This window comes from Equus asinus, chromosome 29 (assembly GCF_041296235.1).
Source record: "Equus asinus isolate D_3611 breed Donkey chromosome 29, EquAss-T2T_v2, whole genome shotgun sequence".
In the NCBI taxonomy this organism is placed as follows: domain Eukaryota; kingdom Metazoa; phylum Chordata; class Mammalia; order Perissodactyla; family Equidae; genus Equus; species Equus asinus.
Window position 1 is genome coordinate 24,000,304 of NC_091818.1, and position 19,046 is coordinate 24,019,349.

Below are 19,046 nucleotides of genomic sequence, written 5' to 3' on the forward strand. Positions count from 1 at the left end.
TATATAGAAATGAGCACACACAGATCAATATTTACAATATGACACCCATGCAGAAAAAATTCCACTCTGGTTAAAAGACAAAGCTAAGTGGCTATATATAGGCCATTGGCATGGAGATCATAATCAGGCTGAAGATATTCACCAGATCAGTGCTTGAAATTCATACCTTTAGAAATGCCAGAATCATCCAAAGGGTAGTGGAAACTCAGAAAAGTTCATAACCGTAAGAATAAACAGTGAAAAGAAGCGAAAACAGGGTCTGAACTTCTGTGAGTTGATAAGACCGAAATCTTTCACTCGCCTAAGTGGGTCTTGAGTAGTGGGGAGTGGAGGAAGTGAGGGCTGTGTGGAGGTGTATGGACATGTGGGAGAGGGTGTGGGGATGTGTGGGAATGTGTGTGGGGTATTGAGGAAGTGGGGTCATGGGGATACGGTGGGGATGTGTGATGGATTTAGAGGGATGTGGAAGATTATGGGAGTTTCTAGGGCGTTTAAGGGATGGGAGGTTGAGGGATCCTGTGGTGGGGATATAGGGGACAGGTGGAGGTGTGTGTGTGGAGTGTAAGGGGGACGTGAGGAACTCGGGAAGATTATTTGGGTAGTGGTGTGGTATGGGATTATGCAGGCTGTGTTTGGCAGGATATGTGGGGAGTGCACATGGGAAACATGCAGTGGGCATATGTACACACATGTACATGCATGTATCTGTGCACTCTTTTGTTTGTGTAATGACACAAATAAGTGCTTGTTAAATTTCCTTCTGATTTAAAATTCCTTACCTTAAAATTGCACTATGTAAAACCATCTTTCCACAAAGGCAAAAATTCAAATTGAATATGTAGATTACTATGTTGATAGGAATGTCCCCTTTATTTTAAATAAATCAAGCTGACTTGCCTCACAAATTCATAGACTCTAAGTTGGGATAGCCCTAGTCTTTAAGATCAGGAACTATTTTACACTAGTTTCACAACATTTTAGGACCTCACAGATAGATTACTGAAAATGAAATCAGGATGTCATCACACTTTCTCTGTGAAACTACAAAAGACAAGTGACAGTCTTATATCCAGAAGTATGATCTATATGCCTGTTCCTTACCAACCATCGCCTCTTGAAATATAGCATGTATAGGAATCAAAAATTGGAAATACACACAAGTATCCAGATTTCCCTTCCAGGTCCCCATAAACAGTTTTCTCCTTGTTTCCAAAATTTCCCTGCCATACTTTCTCTATTGCTTTTCTAGCAGATGGCAGTGTGTCTGAATTAATACCATCAATGTTTCAACAGGCATCATATTCCATAAAAATGTGTATGATCTGGTTGACCCCTCCTGGGACTGGTTTCTCACTTCACGGCGATTTTAATTTCCAGCCCATTTTTTAAAGAACAGGATCAGCCTTTGACTAGAGCCAAACTTCAGACATAATTTTAGTTTCAGCCTTCTCTTAGTCTCCAAATGAACAGCAATTCTGCGCACATTTCACTTTCTACTCCTCTTTCAGTTCATTTGGCAACATTCAGACCTACATAGGAGACTTTTTTCCCCCAGCAACATGCCTCTTGTTCACTTATTCCCACAAATACAACATATTCAAAAGTAATACATTTCTGAGCTTCTGATTTCAGAGGACTTTATTTTCATGTTCTTACCTCTGAATTGTTAAGGTGACATTTGTGAGTTCCTGAAAACCAGCCATCATTTGAACATTGGTCAATGTCGACTTTCTGAAGATTTATGTCAACTTTCATAACACCCCTTAAAAACAGAGAAAGATAAAAAGAACAAATTAATCCAAGCCTTTACAATTTCTAACTCTATATTCTATCCTGGAGACCATACAAATCAGCATAAAGATGCATTAAAAGTTTTCCAACTAACCACCCATATGTAACTAAAGTGTACCAAGTGAAGATAAAGACACAATAGAACAGAATCAACAAGTGTTAGTTTTACAAAGGCAGGGACTCTCTATTGTTCATTGTCTTCAGCTCCCCATACAATGCCTTACACATAGTACGTGCTTAATAAATATTTGTCGATTGACTGAACTGCAGACAGTATTTCTCTGGACACGGTAGCAAAGTCGACTTAAGTAACACCTGCTTCCAGTACCCTTTCTATTAAAGTAAACCAAAACAAAGTCCTCATCTTATTTCTTTCTACTTGTAGTTCCCATTGCAGGGCCAGGATGGGGAGGTTGGGGGAAGGTCATGGGGAGAGGACAGTATCAGAAAACAAGCATCTCTTTCCTCTGAACTGCAATGACTTTAAAGAGCTCTTCAGGTCTCCCAGTGTTCCACACAGAACAGAGTTTTGCATCATCTACAGAAATGCTGATTAGTGTTTTCTTTTAAATCTGGAAATAAAAACACTGCATTTCACTTAACCACTTGAGAAAAGTTTCTAAGACAGAGAACTCACAAATTGAGAGCCAAAAGCACAACTTCAGAAAGAGCTCCAACTTTACCTAAAATTCCTCCATTTTCTCCAAGCAAGCTTCCTACATTTTCCTAAGATCCCGCTCTCCTATTTTCCATCACCACCAGCACAACTAGCAGCAGAAGCAGCAGAAACATCTGTCCTGCACTGAATTGTCACACCCGGACTTTACTGACATAAATATTCTGCGTCCTGGGCCCTAAGGCCTGAAGCTTTGCAATGTCATTTTTCACAAACTTGAGTAAAGTATAAACACTCCAATAAAACCCCCTAAAAGTAAAAACACATTTTCAAGGCTTCATGTCCCCAACTAAAACTATTTCCATTAGGATATTATTAAATATGTACAAACACAAAGGTAGGTTCCTTATATCACAGCTCTCGTGGCTACAAAAAAAAAAAAACCCACACAAAATTACAAAATAAATGCAAACAAAACTATAAATCCAACAAAACTTAAATTAAGTCTTAATTTGAAAATACCAACGATTATGCTTTGCCAAACTAAATCACCTCTCAGAACAGGAATATGGTACCTACTGCAGATCAGTGAGCCCATTTTACCACATGTTATGACTTATTTCTCTCATCTCTTTTCTCCTTTTAAACTACTGTATAATCTTCTGGCAGAGTGGTTTCATGTCATTTGGGGTGAATAAATCACTTACATTTTTATGCTGCCTCTGTTCTTTTCCTATTAACTTGCAATAAAGCACTATACTATGTAGTGCTAAAATGCTCAGAAGAGACACAAACCAAACAAGGACACCAAAACCGTCTGTCAGTATTTGGTTATCTAGGTAACTCTGCATACGTGTAAATTAATTTTTCAGATTGCAAACCCCAAAATTTTCACAGAAAACTTGCAAATCCTTCAGAGGAGGATTGCAAAATGCTACTATTATGGACGATAACTTCATAAAACAAATGTTCATGTGAAAAATAACTGGATTCCCAGGTATCTTAATGCCCTAACCCACTTCACTCCTTTGCCCTTTCAACCAATACTTATTGTCTGGTCTGTACCTATGACCATAAGAGATGCTATCTGGGTGAATCACACAGGTCTTGCCCCTCAAGGAATACCAAAAGATGAAAGATGTTTTAAAAAGTATCAGAACGTTTAATGGAGAATAGATGTTAAATTCTGAGGAATTTGGAAAGCTGTCATTTGGGATATACTAGGGATCCAAGAAATATTTGTTGACTTGTTGACTGCCTTCACTACCAGGGCTTTCAATAGAACTATATTCCTCACAGGTTGTGCCAATCATGCAAGGCCACTCAGGCTCCACTTCCTGCTCTTTGGAAAATAACATATTCATTCTTTCATTCATTCAATAAATATTCATTGAGTGCCTACTATGGGCCAAAATTGTTCTTAGCCTTTGAGATACATTAGTAAGGAAGAAAAAAAAATCCTGCCTCATGGAGCTTAACTCTAGTGTGAGACAGACAAATAATAAACGATGGCTATAATAAATAAGTAAATTATACCATACATTACAAAGTAAAAAGTGCTAAGGAGAAAAAAACTTCAAGCAGGTAAGGGGTATGGGAGTAGAAGTGTAGGTTAAACTTTCCTTTAAAGTTAGTCAGGATAAGCCTCATTGAAGTGAGATTTCTAACTCAATCAACAATTCAAGGTATAATTACAGCAGGTTCATATTCACACTCTAAATTACCAGTCATCTTCTTCAGTGACATAAAATTTCCCACGGGACTACTCTTGTCCACTACTACATTTTGGTATTCCTCCATGAACATCTTATTTAGAATGTATTTGTAAGTAGTAAACTAATAAAAACATGCATTTCTACTTGTTCCACAATTGTTAGTAATAATGAGATGAACTTTTCCTCAACTATCCTGCTACACTGAAAGAGTCCGTTGCAAGATTGTGGAAGTCTTCTCAAAATCTCCCAGTTCACCCAGGGCCATGGGCTAATTTGGGACGCCAGGCGGCTGCAATTACTCTGGTCCCTTCCCTAAGAAAACTGGCTCAAGAAATTGGTATCTTAATCTCTGGGAGTTTTCCCATTAATTCGAGGTTCACATATGGGGACCAAAAAGTCACCGCAGACTTTAAACTCAGCTCACGAAGCTTTCTGGGCTTTGTGCAAAACCACCAGAGGTAATGAGCCATGTGCGTCTACCAGCTGGGAAATCAGTGCTGACTCATCTTCATCAGCGCCTCTGCCTGGGCGCCTGGAGACCAACAAAACCCTCGGGAAGGCACCGTTGACTTCCTGCGGGGGAAGTGAAAGTTTGGGAGATTAAATGGGAAGAGACGGTCTCTTTGCGGGGAAAACTATCCTGCAAAAAGGGAGCATAGACTCGAAAGCCCAGGACCCCCGACGCGCGGGCGGAAGTTGGGCCAGGCTGAGAGCCCCGCGCGCCTGCGCCCTGCGTCCCCTGAGCGCGCGCCCCTTGGGGCGGGAGTGCTGCTCCCACGTCCGGTGAGCGGGCGCCACTACGAAGCTGTGAGCTCGGGGAGGTGGCTGCTGTTTCATGTCCTGAGGACGAGAAAGCGAGGGCCAAAAGCTGCCTGGTAAGTGGCCTCCAGAGAATGGAAAATATAACAGGTAATATCCCCCAAATACCTGGGTGTGTAACCGAGCTGCGGACCAGCGTTTTCCTCTACTTATCCCTCTGACACCTGAAACGCAACAAGCCCCAAACGGGATTCATCCTCAGCCCAAACTAGCAGTTCTCCTATTGTTCTCTCTCTGTGATGGGCCTCCATCCTCCCAATTATCCAAGGCGGCAACCTGTTTGTTTTAAAATTCACCCCCCAAATCAAAACAATTGCCAAGTTCCCTAGCGTGTATTCCCTGCGCGCTTCTTGCGTCTAGACCTTTCCCCTCCATTTCTGTGACCACTGCCTTGGTTCAGGCCTTCATCTCTCATGGGGCTCAACATTTTTAATAATCGCTTCCTAAATTTGGCCCTGTCTGGCATTGGTCCAGGTAAAGATCCTGGTTTGTAGGTCCTGAAGTTTATATGGTTTAGGGTCCTTTAAGAAACATACAAAATCGTGAATACGCATTTACACCACAGCATCACCTTTGGCCATCCATCTTTGTATTATAACTGCTGCGTGGTGGTAAGGTTATTACCAGAACCCGTTTCTATACCAGGATGGCTAGCAATAACTTAGCTATACACAGATGTGACTACAAACCACTTTATTATGTGTTAGTAACCACAGGCTAATAATCCTGAATTTTCCCTTAGCTGGTTTCCAAAAATGCCCACCGCCTAGGGAGAGTGTAATGGAGGCAAGTTAAAGTAGAGAGAGACCGTTGCAGTTAAAATATCTTCCTTTTGCAAATTTTACAAGAAACAGTTGACCACAGAACTCATTGCTAGTGCCCGTTCCAGGACTTGGGAAGGTTCCCATACAAGCAAGGGGCCCTAGGGCTTAAGCATCATGCACTGCTTTCTTTGAAACGTGGAAATCTGATCCTGACAATTCCCTGCTCAAAACTAATACTTCCTGCTCTCCTAAAGAATAAAAATCTAAGCTCCTTGGTATAACATTGTATTCAGGCTCCTCCTATTTCTAACTTTTCCAACTACTTTCCTGCACAGTTTCTATGTTCCAGTCCTTTCAGAATTATATGTGGAGTCCCAAAAAGTTTGTGCTGTCTCACAAAACCATCCCTGTATAGATGCCTTTATAACCTGAAATTCCATTTCCTAAACTGTGCTTTACCTATTATAACTTCTACGTGACTCCTTTTTAAAGCTTTCCGTGAGCTCCATGTCCGATTTAGAAACCACTTCCCTAATTTCCCCATAACACACTGTGTTTACGTTCTGCATAGCACTTAACACACTGTATTATAATTTTAATGGACCATTTTTCCCACCAGATGAAAATTTCCATTGCCCATGTCTTTATAACATTTTCCCTTAGCTCCCAAATCAGCCCACTCCCATTATCAACTTTGAAGAAACTGCAGATGGTAGAGAGAAGCAAGGTGTATTTAAACTAACAATGATCAAAAAAGAGAAAGAGAGAATATCCAAGCAAACTGAAAACTGTCTTAAACTGCCATGGGTAAATGGATGAAAAGAAAGACTACATAGGTTGAAAGAAAGTTTTGAACTTTCTTTTGCACCCTCACCATGTTATCTTGGACAGTAATTTCCTGCTCCATCACTACAAAGAATTGACAGCAACAGCCCATATAGTCAATATTGATGGCATTCCAGGGCAGAAGTTCTGCTGAAATAAAGAGTTGACAGATGCTGTCATAGACCAGCTGCCATTAGTCATCTACTCCTAACAATAGATAACAAGAACAGAATCTGGTGTCTAGGGGTTGCTTGCTGTCATATCAAAAACCTAAAACATGTGGCACTGGCTTTGGGACCAGACAGAGGCAGAAGCTAGAAGGGTCCCAAAGAGATGGTTAATAAAAGCAGAAATATGTTTGTGAGTCTTAAAGGACAATGAGGAAAATGCATTGAAGCAGAAGCAAAAGGAACCTTTATTCTGGAGTAGATGGGAAGTCTGGCAACACTGTCACCTGTGAACAAATGAACTTGTGCATCTGGCTAAGGAAGTTTCTAGGCAAAATGCAGAGAGTACTACCTGACTATTTCTAGCTGTCTATGATAAAATACAAAAAGAAAGGCATGAGCTAAAGAAGAAGCTGTTTTGTTTTGGCTTTTTCAAATTTTTAACTGCGGTAGAATCTACATAACAAAATCTACTGTCTTAAAGTATATGGCTCAGTAGTGTTAAGTACGTTCAGTTGTTGTGCAAGCACTCCAGACCTCCTTCATCTTGCAAAACTGCAACTCTATACCCACCAAACAACAATTTCTCATTCTCCCCTCTGCCCTGCTTCTGGATGAGAACCATCATTCTATTTTCTGTCTCTAAGAATTTGACTACTCTAGGTGCCTCATATAATGTTTGTCCTTTTGTGTCTGGCTTATTTCACTTAGCATAAGGTCCTGAAGGTTCATCCACATTGTAGCATGTGTCAGAATTCTTTTCCTTTTTAAGGGATGTATAACATATTTTTTTTTTTTATTAATGTTATGATAGATTACAACCTTTTGAAATTTCAGTTGTACATTTTTGTTAGTCATATTGTGGGTACACCACTTCCCCCTCCGTACCCTCCCCCCACCCCCCCTTTTCCCTGGTAACCACCGATCAGATCTCCTTCTCAATATACTAATTTCCACCTATGAGTGGAGTCATATAGAGTTCGTCTTTCTCTGACTGACTTATTTCGCTTAACATAATGCCCTCGAGGTCCATCCACGTTGTTGTGAATGGGCCAATTTCGTCTTTTTTTATGGCTGAGTAGTATTCCATTGTGTATATATACCACATCTTCTTTATCCAATCATCAGTTTCTGGGCATGTAGGCTGGTTCCACGTCTTGGCTATTGTAAATAATGCTGCGATGAACATAGGGGTGCAACGGACTCTTGAGATATCTGATATCAGGTTCTTAGGATAGATACCCAGTAATGGGATGGCTGGGTCATAGGGTATTTCTATTTTTAACTTTTTGAGAAATCTCCATACTGTTTTCCATAGTGGCTGTACCAGTTTGCATTCCCACCAACAGTGTATGAGGGTTCCTCTTTCTCCACAACCTCTCCAACATTTGTCGTTCTTGGTTTTGGATGTTTTTGCCAATCTAACGGGGGTAAGGTGATATCTTAGTGTAGTTTTGATTTGCATTTCCCTGATGATTAGCGATGATGAACATCTTTTCATGTGTCTATTGGCCATATTCATATCTTCTTTTGAGAAATGTCTGTTCATGTCCTCTGCCCATTTTTTGATTGGGTTGTTTGTTTTTTTGTTGTTAAGCAGTGTGAGTTCTTTGTATATTATGGAGATTAACCCTTTGTCGGATAAGTGGCTTGTAAATATTTTTTCCCAATTAGTGAGCTGTTTTTTTGTTTCAATTCTGTTTTCCCTTGCCTTGAAGAAGCTCTTTAGTCTGATGAAGTCCCATTTGTTTATTCTTTCTATTGTTTCCCTCAACTGAGGAGTTACAGTGTCCGAAAAGATTCTTTTGAAACTGATGTCAAAGAGTGTACTGCCTATATTCTCTTCCAAAAGACTTATTGTCTCAGGCCTAATCTTTAGGTCTTTGATCCATTTTGAGTTTATTTTGGTGTGTGGTGAAAAAGAATGGTCGATTTTCAATCTTTTGCATGTGGCTGACCAGTTTTCCCAGCACCATTTGTTGAAGAGACTTTCTTTTCTCCATTGTAGGCCCTCTGCTCCTTTGTCGAAGATTAGCTGTCCATAGATGTGTGGTTTTATCTCTGGGCTTTCAATTCTGTTCCATTGATCTGTGGACCTGTTTTTGTACCAGTACCATGCTGTTTTGATCACTGTAGCTTTGTAGTATGTTTTGAAATCGGGGATTGTGATTCCGCCGGCTTTGTTTTTCTTGCTCAGGATTGCTTTAGCAATTCGCGGTCTTTTGTTGCCCCATATGAATTTTAGGATTGTTTGTTCAATTTCTGTGAAGAATGCTCTTGGGATTCTGATTGGGATAGCATTGAATCTGTATATTGCTTTAGGTAGTATGGACATTTTAACTATGTTTATTCTTCCAATCCATGTGCAAGGAATGTCTTTCCATCTCTTTATGTCATCGTCAATTTCTTTCAAGAAAGTCTTGTAGTTTTCATTGTATAGATCCTTCACTTCCTTGGTTAAGTTTATCCCAAGGTATTTTATTCTTTTCGTTTCGATTGTGAATGGGATAGAGTTCTTGAGTTCTTTTTCTGTTAGTTTATTGTTAGTGTATAGAAATGCTACTGATTTATGCACGTTAATTTTATACCCTGCTACTTTGCTGTAGTTGTTGATTATTTCTAATAGTTTTTCTGTGGATTCTTTGGGGTTTTCTATGTATAAGATCATGTCGTCTGCAAACAACGAGAGTTTTACTTCTTCGTTACCTATTTGGATTCCTTTTATTTCTTTTTCCTGCCGAATTGCTCTGGCCAGCACCTCCAGTACTATGTTGAATAGGAGTGGTGAAAGTGGGCACCCTTGTCTTGTTCCTGTCCTCAGAGGGATGGCTTTCAGCTTTTGTCCGTTGAGTATGATGTTGGCTGTGGGTCTATCATATATGGCCTTTATTATGTTGAGGTACTTTCCTTCTATACCCATTTTACTGAGGGTCTTTATCATAAATGGGTGTTGGATCTTGTCGAATGCTTTCTCTGCATCTATTGAGATGATCATGTGGTTTTTGTTTTTCATTTTGTTGATGTAGTGTATCACATTGATTGACTTGCGGATGTTGAACCATCCCTGTGTCCCTGGTATAAATCCCACTTGATCATGGTGTATAATCTTTTTGATGTATTGCTGTAATCGGTTTGCCAAAATTTTGTTGAGGATTTTTGCATCTATGTTCATCAGTGATATCGGCCTGTAGTTCTCCTTCTTTGTGTTGTCCTTGTCAGGTTTGGGGATCAGAGTGATGTTGGCCATATTTTGTTTTTTCATTCATTTGTTTATGGACACTTGAGTTGCTTTCACCTTTTGGCTCTTTGAATAATACTGCTATGGAGCTGCTTAGTTTTTGACCAAAATTTAGAAGACATATTAAAAGAGCCAGGATTTAAAAATAAAACTGTTGCACATCCTCAGTCTCTTCTAGCAAAAAATTCTTGGAATATGAAGTGGCTCCAGGGTAAAGCATCACCTGAGGGTTGGTCTGTAAAATCCTTTGCTAAGACTTCAGAAAGATCTAAGACAGAATTTCTTAGAAACTTTCCACTAAATCAAAGGATTTCTACTGGTCTTCTGAGTATGCCTCATAGACTCTGTCAAACAATAGAGATTCTGTGATTCTCAGGGTTTTACTGCACAGTAGCGACAAGGCCCAAGATAGAAAACTGTCTATTATAAAGAGATTTGTAGATGTGGCTTCTGTCTAAAAGAGTGAAATCCAGTAAGATTCATAGAAAACCCACAGCATTTTTAAATGAATAACATAGGTAGGAGCACTATCATCTTGAATTAAGAAGGAAAGAAACAGAACAAAATAAAGACCCCCCCTCCCCTGCACCCTTCTATGGGCAAGAAGCAGGCTGAGAAGGCTACTCAGTTGCAAACATAGTCAGTTTCTTAGGGGAAAGGTAGGACCTTTCAGAGGACAAAACCAAGAGCCCAGAGGGTAAAGCCAGGATTTTCAGAGAATTATTCGTAGGGAGCAGGACTGGATCCTAATCAAGGAATTGGTGATATGCACTCAAGTGGATTTCAGAATTGCAATGGACTAGTAACTGTTATGTGTATCCTGTTCCCCTGCCTTGTGAATTGGAGTGTTATTGTAGCTTCCTATGTCTTTAGCACAATTGTATGTTGGGAGGATAATGGGGGTGGGGACAGATAATGTTTCTTTACAGGTCTTCAGATTGAAAGGTAATATACTTGAGGAACTACGCATGTGGAGACTCACGCTCATCTGGACCTCATTCAGATGGCTAAATCCTAACTTCAAGACAATCCCACAAGGAGATGAGGCTTTGAGGTGGGGGACTTGTGAGGAGGATAAGTATATTTTTCATATGAGAAGCCCAACTACCCTGAGATTATCCTGCTGTGAGGAAATGCAAGATGTCAGGTGGAGTGAATGTGGAAAGAGAGTTTACCAAGCAGTGCTCGTACATCCCCCAGCTATTCTAAATATCTCAGCCCAGTTGGCAGATATATGAATGAAGAAGCCATCTTAGAACTGGATCCTCTGGATCCAGCCACCTCAGCTGATACTACATACATCAGAAACAAAGTGCCCAGCCAAACTCTCCCCAAATTTGTGCCCACAAAATTGTGAGAAAAATAAAATGTTTGTTTTATTCCCCTAGGTTTTGCAGTAATTTGTAAAGCAGAAATAGCTAACTGAAACATCCAACTAATATAGATGTAGTATATTGGGAAAAGGAACAGTGGATCAAGAAGATATGGCATCAAGAACACCTAAGCGCACATGTGTGTGTGTATATTTATCAACAAGTGACATAAAGAGAGATAAATACTTCAACAATTGTAGTTGGAAACTTTGACATTTCTCTCTGAGAAACTGATAGATCATACAAAAGGAAGCAATGTTAGCTCTATCTAAACATTGTAATTAGTAGACTTAAGTTATTAGGCGTATATAGAGCTCTTCACATGGCAGATAATTCACTTTCTGTTTTAACATGCACAGAATATTAACCAAATATTTCTCAAAAATAAACCAGAGATTATATTTCAAAGGGAACCTGGAATTCCAAAGGATCAGTATCATACACACTATGTCCTTTAGTCATAATGCATTAAATTATAAATTAAGTTTCTTGAAAGGATAACTTAAGTATATCTCATATGCTTGGGAAATAAAAACAAATTCCTAAGTAACTGTTAGGCTGAAAAGGAAGTTACTGCTTAGAATTGAATGACAGTGAAAACACTACAAGTAAAAAAATTTGTAGAACATAGATAAAATCCGGAAATTTGTTTTTTTAAATACTGTACGTTTATCAGAAAACAAGAAACTATTTTTATAAACCTAATTATTTAATTCAAGAAAGTGGAAGTGAAGAAGCACCAGAGAAAATACAAAGATTCAGAATGAATGGATAGCAAAGATAGAAGCAGAAGTCAGTGAAGTGAAGAAGAACAACACAATGGAGGAAAAAAACAAAACCAAAAATTTGTTCTTTGCCATCACCCCAGCACCCATTTCTTGGTTTCTAAATAGCCATTCACTAGTAGAATAAAGAAGGGTTCCTTAGAGAAATGACTGATCCTAGGCCCAGGGCAGGGAAAATACAAGATACTCCTAAAGCATCATCTTCAGAAAATAAGGACAAGGGCATGTCAGAAGGATACACAAGCCAACTTAAGAGAGTTCCCAATTGCCAAAGTTAGAGAAATTTGAGCAACAAAATAAATAATGATAATATTGGATTCAACCCCAAAGTTAAATATCCATAGGTCCATACACCTATAAATAAATGATTAAATAAGTGGGAAGAAGGAACAACTCGTTGTTACAGAAAAATTTCAACGCATAAATTTAGAAGGAATCAGAAATAGAGAATCATCATCCGAACCCCACATTAACAGTTGTTGTGGGCAAGACTTGCTGATAAATCCTAAAATTAGTGGAAAGCAATTTAAGAAGAAACAGGATATTTGAATAACCTCAAAGTATCTCCCCCAAAATTTTATTCATTACTGGTTTTAACATATGTCCAAAATTCTTTGATACTCCTCCCTCTAGGAACAGGAAGTTACTTTACCTCCCCTTGAGTGTGGACTTAACTTAGTGACTCACTTAGAATAAAGTATGGAAAGAGAAAAATAGTACCTTTAGAGAAACCTGGCAAACACCCCATCAACTAAGTGATCAAAGTTAACATCACCAGTAATAAAATGTTGGTACTTTGTACTCTGTGATATGATGCAATGAGAAGGGCAGGTGCCCTCTGTTGTATTCTTCCCCAAAGTCCATAACCTCAGTCTAATCATGAGAAACTATCAGACAAAACCAAAACGAGGGACATTGAACAAAATACTTGACCAGTACTGTTTAAAAGTGTTAACCAATAGTTGGTAACATAAGAGAATATCTCTGAAAGACGAGGAAAGACTGAGAAACTATCACAGTGTGGAGGAGACTGAGGAAACGTGACAACCAAAGGGTATACGGTCATGTGTCACTTAACGATGGGGATACATTCTACTAAATGCATCATTAGGTGATTTCCTCATTGTTTGAACATCACAGAGTATACTTACACAAACCTGGATTGTATAGCCTACTACACACCTAGGTTATATGATACTAATCTTATATACTGGCATATCTACGGTTTGTGGTTGACTGAAACTTAATTATGTAACACATGACTACTGGTTTGTTCGAGCTACCATAACAAAATACCACAGACTGGGTGGTTTAAATAACAAAAATGAATTTTCTCATGTTTCTGGAGGTTAGAAGTTTGAGATCAGGGTGTCAGTAATATTGGTTTCTTCTGTGGCCTTTCTCCTTGGCTTGCAGATGGCCATCTTCTTCCTGTGTATTCATAAAGGTCTTCCTTTTGTGTGTGTCTGTTCCTAACTTCTTCTTAGAAGGACACCACTCATATTGGTAGGCCTCACCCTAATGACCTCATTTTAACTTAATTACCTCTTCAAAGATCCTGTCTCCAAAAACAGTCCATATTCTAACATACTGGGTGTTAGGACTTAAATATATGAATTTTGAGGAAACAAAATTCAGCCTATAACATATGTCCCCTGTTTTGGATTCTGGAAGAAAAATAGGACATTAATGGAAAAACTGAGGAAATCTGAATAAAATCTGTAGTTTAGTTAGTAGTGTAGTACTAATATTAGTTTCTTAGTTTTGATAATTTCACAATGGTTATGTAAGATGTTAAGTTACAAGAAGCTAGGTGAAGGGCATATGGGAATTTTCTGTACTGTCTTTGCTAATCATCTGAAAGTCTAAAATTATTTCAAATTAGTTAAAAACTTTTTAATTGTAAAAAAACTAGTTCTTTGAAAAAATACATAAGGGAGACCTCAAGAATTAAAGAGAAAATATGCAAATAAACAGAAAATTTGCAAATAAACAATACACAGAATGAAAAGATACAAAGGAATGTTTAAAAACAGTATTATGATTATTTTCTAACAAACTTTTAAAACCTACAGGAAAAGGATAAATTGATAAAAAATATAAAATGCCAAATTTGTCCCAAGAGGAAACAGAAAACTTGAAGAGGACAATAAGCATAAAAAATTTAAATCATTCACTTCCTAGAAAAGCTTCAGGCCTACCTGGTTTTGTACATAAGTGCTGCCAAACTTTTAGTGAAAATTTAGTTCCTGTATTTCTACCAGTTTTCAAAACCGAAAAAGAACAGAGACTAGCCAATTCAATTTATGTGATTTTGATTCCAAACCACATGAGGACAATACAAAAAGAAATGTCCCATTTTAATTATCCATATAGATCCAAGAATCCTAACAAAATATTAGCTAAACAATGTTAACATATATTAAAATAATTAAATACATCATGATCCACTGGACTATATTTCAGGATTGAAAGGATGTTTTAACATCAGAAAATATATTAATGAAATTCACAGCATTAATAGAAAAAAGTGAGAAAAATTGTATGGTTATTTTAATCACTGTAAAAAGGCATTTTACAGAGTTCCAACACCTAATTTATTTTTTAATGGCAAACTAGAAAAAGAAGGAAACTTTTCTTAACTTGGTAAAGTTAGCGTCTGTCAGCATTATACTTAAAGGAGAAACGTTTCCTTTAAGATTTTCCCCTTAGGATGAGAATGCTTACTAACACTGAAACGGTTTAATGTAGCACTAAAAGTCCTGACTAAATCTATAAGAAAAAAAAAGAAATGAGATGTAAAGATCAGAAGAGAAGAGATTAAACTGTCAATATTTGTAGACGATATAATCATTTATCTAGCAATAAAATCAACAAATATGAGAACAATAAGAAAGTTCAGCAAGGCTGATGGGTACTAGATCAATGTACAAAAATCAGTAGCATTTCTCTCCACTAGCAATCTCCAAGAAAAAATTACAAATAAAAAGATGCCTTTAAAATAGCAACAGAACCCATAAATTCTCTGGTAGTTAACTTAATCAAGAATGCACAGGGGCTGGCCCCATGGCTGAGTGGTTAAGTTCGTGTGCTCCTCTTCAGCAGCCCAGGGTTTTGCTGGTTTGAATCCTGGGCGCGGACATGGCACCACTCATCAGACCAGGGTGAGGTGGCGTCCCTCACAGCACAACCAGAGGCACTCACAACTAGAGTACACAACTATGTACTGGGCAGCTTTGGGGAGAAAAAGAAGAAAAATAAAGGAAGATTGGCAACAGTTGTTTAGCTCAGGTGCCAATCTTAAGAAAAAAATGCACAAAACCTCTATGGAGAAATTTTGAAACTAATGAAAGACAAAATAGATGATCTGAAGAAATAGAGAAACATCCCGTGTTCTGAGAGGGAATAATTTACTCTATTAAAAATGTCAATTCTCATCAAAGGGAGCTAAAATGTAATGTGGAACCAATCAAAAGTCTATATGGATTTTTGAAAAACTTTTTAGCTTACTTTAAGTAGAATTGTAAAAGTCCACTGTAAAAAAAGGAAAAGAGGTAGGCCTTGCCCAAGCAAATATTAAGACATACTACCCAACCATGGCAATAAAACATAATAGTATTGACAGGAAAACAGACATGGGAAGCAGTGAAACAAAATAGAGAGCTCACAGACATACATATGCATGTAGGGAACTTACGTATGAGAAAGGATGATAGTGTTGGGAACCTGGCTCACTAGATGGATGAAAATAATAACTGGATCCCTACCCAATACCATGTACAAAGGTGAACTCCAGATGTTAAAGACTTGACTGTGAAAGCAGAAACTCCGAAGTTAGTAGTTGATAACATAAGGAATATTTTTGTGACAAGGTATTGAAAGTCTTCTTAAATGAAACCCAAAAGCATAAACTGTAAGGCAATATTTTGATTAAGTAACATCAGAAATTTTTTAAAATTCTGTTCAAGGGAAAAGATTATGGACAAAGTTAACTGAAAGATGACAGATTATGTGATATTGCAATGTTTAAAGTTGACAAGGAACTAATATCTAGAATATTGCAAGGTCTCTTGCAATACAATAAAAATGTAGGAATCATAATAGAAAATGGGCAAAGGATATAAACAAGCAGTTTATAGAAAAGTAAACCCAATTTAAGGCTTAGAAGCACGTGGAGAAATGCTCAAGCTCATTGGTAATCAGAGAAATGCAACTTAAAACAATAGTGAGATATCACTTTACATTTATTAAACTGGCGAAAAATTAGCTGTATAATGCCAAGTGTTGGCAGGAATGTGGGGCGATAGGAGCCCTTACGTCCTGCTGGTGTGTGTGTACACTGATGCAGACTGTCCAGAGAGCAATCTTGCAGTGTTTCGTAAAATTACATTTACCCCTCCCTGTGACCCCGAAATCCTACTTTGGGGTTTATCTTTCAGAGAAATTCTCACTCATAAAGGGGCATCTAAACTTACCGCAGAGTTATTGTAATGGCAAGGAATTAAAGACAACCTGGGTGCCCATCCCTGGGACTGGACAGGTTCTGTAGGGTACTGTGTAGTGGTGGGGAATGGACAGGTTGTATATATAGCAACATGAAGAGATTTTTTTGAACGGAGTTGTGTGAATAACAATAAGCCAAATAATGAGATATATAACAATATTTAACTAAAATTCTTTGCACACAGAGTATGAACAGAAGAGCACACTTCACAGGTTGGTTGCAAATGGGTTGGGACCAAGGAAAAGAGAAAAGAATTTTCTTAAAGGGTGGGAGAACAGTTTCCTTTCTGTTACCGTCTAACTGTAGAAGATTCTAGATTCATATTTCAGTGACTTAAGTCATCTCTGGGTAACTTCCTCACCTGGGGCCTCTCATGCTCAGGAAACATTGCCCACAAAAACATTCAGCATCGCTATTGTTTAGCTCAAGCCCATGACTACAACAAGTACAAGAGAATCAAGAACACAGTCTGATCCCCTCTAGAACAGCTAGAAGAATCTGACAACAGTCTGTCTTAAAGCAAGAAAATGCTCTCCTCCCCTACACTGCTTTGCAGCAGACATGTCCAGAGAAGCTTGCCAAAACTTTACATAGTGACAAACGACAGTCTTCCATCTGTCTGGCTTCTTGTTCTTGGAAGTCTTTTTGGCAATCAGGTCACACCTTCCTTGGGAAGGTCTGTACATTTTTATGTGGAAAATATAACTCAAGTTTGATAAAAAGAGAACCAGTAAATATAAAATGAGGTAAGCTCAATCAGGAAGGGTATGTTTTTCCGCAAATACGATCTTTGTACCGTGGGCCTCCTGAGACATACTTTTTTAAAGTGCAGCACATCTCTTAAAATCACTAGGGTTTAAAGTTTGATAATAGCTGATTGTTCCCCTGAAAAATATATGTTGAGGCTCTTGCTTTTGCAGAGGTAGCTGACTAATGTCTCATTTTTGTGGTTTTCTTTCACTGAAATAATTTTGAGCTGCATTTTCTCTCATTTTTAAATAATAAGAGGACAATTTATTTTATCCAACACATCCACATGTTCCTTATGTCACTTCTTTGAATTGTGACCATTTCTGAATCGGGTGGGACAATCCCGTGTCAGGAAACCCAGAACAGAGATCACCTATATTATCACCTCCATTCACTAATTTTATTCAAATAACAATCCTATAAAAGAGGAAGTACTTTTCTTATTTTATAGATCAGGAAAATAAGATTCAGAGAAGTTATATAATATGTCCAAAGTCATATTTTTTTAATTGCTAGGGAAGAAAAAATAAGAACAAAGTATATTCTGTCAGAGAAAATAAATGTCTAATATGAACACTGTAATCTGTCTTTAAAATATATAATAATGAAGCCATATCTTGAGTTTCCTAGTGATTTAACTAAATACGCCATTTATGCTAGTGGTTGCCTACAATTTCTAAGTGAAAATATCCTTTTTGTTAATAATTTCTTAAATTATTAAAGTTCTTTTTTTTCTGTTGGCTCTTATTTATGTAGCTCTTCAAGTTAAATTACCCAATTGATAATCTGCACCATTTTTTGATTCTAAATGTTGTTTTCTCTAGACCTCAATATATTAAACAATAAAAACAAAGCTGTTCATAGTAATTTTTCAGAGAAAGATACGTAGTTTGTGCCAATGGACACTTATGATCCAAAAATAATAACAGTAAATAAGACCATAAAGTAAATAAAAAATGTTCCCATTAGAATTTAAAATAAGGAGCTTTGGTTAGATGCCCAAGATGCAAACTGAATGAAGAGTTTACTTGTACGCATTGAACCCTGTATTTTAAGTTATCATTTATTGTGTGGTCATTATGTGTCAAGACATTATGCTAGACACCTTTAAAACATCCTCACTGAAGCTGCATGTGACTGATACTCCCCCCAATTTATATTGCAACTATATGTGGTCAGTATTATTCTCCCTAAATAATAAAGAAATTTGAGACACAGAGGTGAAATGGCTTGCCTAAGGACACACAGCTAATAAGTAAAAGAGCTGAATATAATGTCCATATCCTAGGTATAAGGGCAAGAAGACTCGTCAGAAGACCTAAGTTCGAGTTCTTGTTTAAGTTGCTGAATTGAGCATATGTTTCTCTACCTTGTCGCTCACATCCAACTGTAATGGCAGTAAATAAATACAAGAGGGAATGAGAAGTAGCTGACCAGAAATTTGACACAGTTCTCTGGGATCATACTGATGATAGGCCAGAGTGGTGGCAGCTAAGCCCAAAACCTGCTCAGGAGAAGGCTGGAACAGAGGTGGAAACTGCTCTTCCAGCAGAGTTTCCAGAAAGATTTTAAGGTCAACGTCAATTGGTATCAAGAGTGGAAGTGGAAAACGTGGCAGGCATCAAGGTGATGAATTGAAGGACTTCCTTCTAAACAGTTACACAAGTCGGCACATCCTCTCCCTTGTGTGCAGCGATGA

General features: G+C 38.0%; 1 protein-coding gene across 1 annotated transcript in view; it reads right to left on the reverse strand.

Annotated features, from left to right (window-relative positions):
• Positions 1-19,046, reverse strand: part of GPR158 (G protein-coupled receptor 158) — a 367,685-nt gene that overhangs the window by 331,046 nt on the left and 17,593 nt on the right. Inside the window, exon 2 of the mRNA XM_070500965.1 lies at positions 1,657-1,762. Within this exon, the coding sequence (XP_070357066.1) occupies positions 1,657-1,762 (106 nt within the window). The remainder of the gene's footprint in view (positions 1-1,656; positions 1,763-19,046) is intronic.